Source organism: Austrofundulus limnaeus, unplaced genomic scaffold (assembly GCF_001266775.1).
Source record: "Austrofundulus limnaeus strain Quisiro unplaced genomic scaffold, Austrofundulus_limnaeus-1.0 Scaffold318, whole genome shotgun sequence".
NCBI lineage: Eukaryota > Metazoa > Chordata > Actinopteri > Cyprinodontiformes > Rivulidae > Austrofundulus > Austrofundulus limnaeus.
Window position 1 is genome coordinate 647600 of NW_013952720.1, and position 1735 is coordinate 649334.

General features: G+C 51.8%; 1 protein-coding gene across 1 annotated transcript in view; it reads right to left on the reverse strand.

Annotated features, from left to right (window-relative positions):
• The window catches only part of arid4a (AT-rich interactive domain 4A), a gene marked incomplete in the record, with an annotated part of 28000 nt that overhangs the window by 6730 nt on the left and 19535 nt on the right, over positions 1–1735 (reverse strand). The window contains 4 exon segments of the mRNA XM_014022081.1: positions 483–564; positions 777–938; positions 1005–1237; positions 1317–1575. Coding sequence (XP_013877535.1) covers positions 483–564; positions 777–938; positions 1005–1237; positions 1317–1575 — 736 coding nt within the window.

A 1735-nucleotide genomic window follows, 5' to 3' on the forward strand; every position in this document is an offset into this window, starting at 1 on the left:
CAATATTATCGTTTATCGCAATAAATTTTGAGACAATTAATCGCCCAGCAAAATTTGTTATCGTGACAGGCCTACACTCATGTAAAACCAAGTAGCACCTACAAAGATGGCGGCACAACTTCTCGCCTTGTCACAACAGACTGTGTCCTGCTGGTCTATCACCTGGTAGGCTGTCTCACTGACTGTATGTCTAAGTGCCGATAATGACATCACTTCCTGTTAATATAATACTCTGAGGGAGGTGATGATGTCATCACTTCCTGTTAATAAAACAATCAGGGATCTAATAATGATGACATCACTCCCTAGTTCTGACATCCATGTGAGTCCAGATCAGAAGCAGACCTGTTGGACACAAACTGGACTCCTCTGTAAGTTCTGATGCACTCAGATAATTCGAACAGACTGAAGTGGATCTGATGATGTAAATAAAAACTAACTGGAGGCTGTTTGTTGTCTGACACTGATGTGTGGATCCTCACCTTCATCTTCCTCCTCCCCCTCGTCTTCGTCCCTTTCTCTGAGGGCCAAATGATGCGGTCGGCCTTCACCCACTCATCGTACCTGAGGGTGAGAAACAGACGTTACAACACCTGTACAATGTTTGCTCTCATCACTGCAGCTGGCARCGGATTGGTCAGACAGCCAAGAGAAGGTGTGACATCATCTGATGTCATCAGGTAACCAGCGAAACCATTTCTCAGCTTCATCACTCCTCCTCCTCAGTTTAAAGCGATGAAGGACAACAGGTCTYGTCGAGTTAAAGCTCCACCCACCTGACGTTCCAGCCGTAGTAATGGACCAGGTAGAACTGTTCTCCGTTGTCCACGTCCGTCTTCTTGATGTGAGCTTCGTAGATCTTCTGGGTCTTCCCTCGGCCGTACTTCACCCTGACCTTGGTCCCCGTCACAGAGTCCCCCTCCTCGCCGTCCTCGCTCCTGAAACAGCAGCGTGGTCAGGTGTTTGAGCTCCGACACCTCCGACTCAATCAAATTCAGTCTCACCTGGCTCTCCGGGTCTCCTCGTCCCCCTCGTCCTCTTCTTCCTCGTCCTCGTCCTCCTCCTCCTCCTCTTCCTCCTCATCCGATCCCTTTTCTGAATCGTCCATCCTCCTGTTGCTGCGTCTCCTCACCTCCCGCTGCTGCTCCTCGCTGTTCTCTGCTCCTCCTCCTCCTCGTCCGGGGTTGTTGGGTCGAGGGGACATTTTGAGACGACTCCCCACGCACCTCCTCCTCCCCTAAACCCAGCCCCGAGACCCGGCGGGTCAGAACCTCACTCCAAACACCAGACTGAAGCACGGCTGACAGCAGGCTCACCCGAGGAGACGACTGGTGTCTCTCCTTCATCTCCTTGTCGCTCTCGCTCTCTGAGTCCTCCTCCTCCTCCTCCTCTTCCTCCTCCCCCTCCTTCTTCTCCTCCACAGGTTCCACCTTCAGCTGGGGCGGCCCGGACTCTCTGAGCTCGGCCCGGGTCTTCTTATGGTTGCTCAGGACCATGTTGGTGTGGTGGACGGTTCTGAAGGTGATGGAGGCGCCGCGGCAGTACTCCTCAAAGCCGTACAGGTACCTGGACCACACAGAGGTCAGAGGTCAAACCAGGTCTGGAACCGTTCCTCCTGTAATTCAATCACTAAAAATCGTCGAGACAAATTATCGGCCTCAACGCTTCGTAAAAATACATCGTTATAATCAGCACACTTTCATCAGCCTGGAATGGTTTTTGTGTTAAACAATGC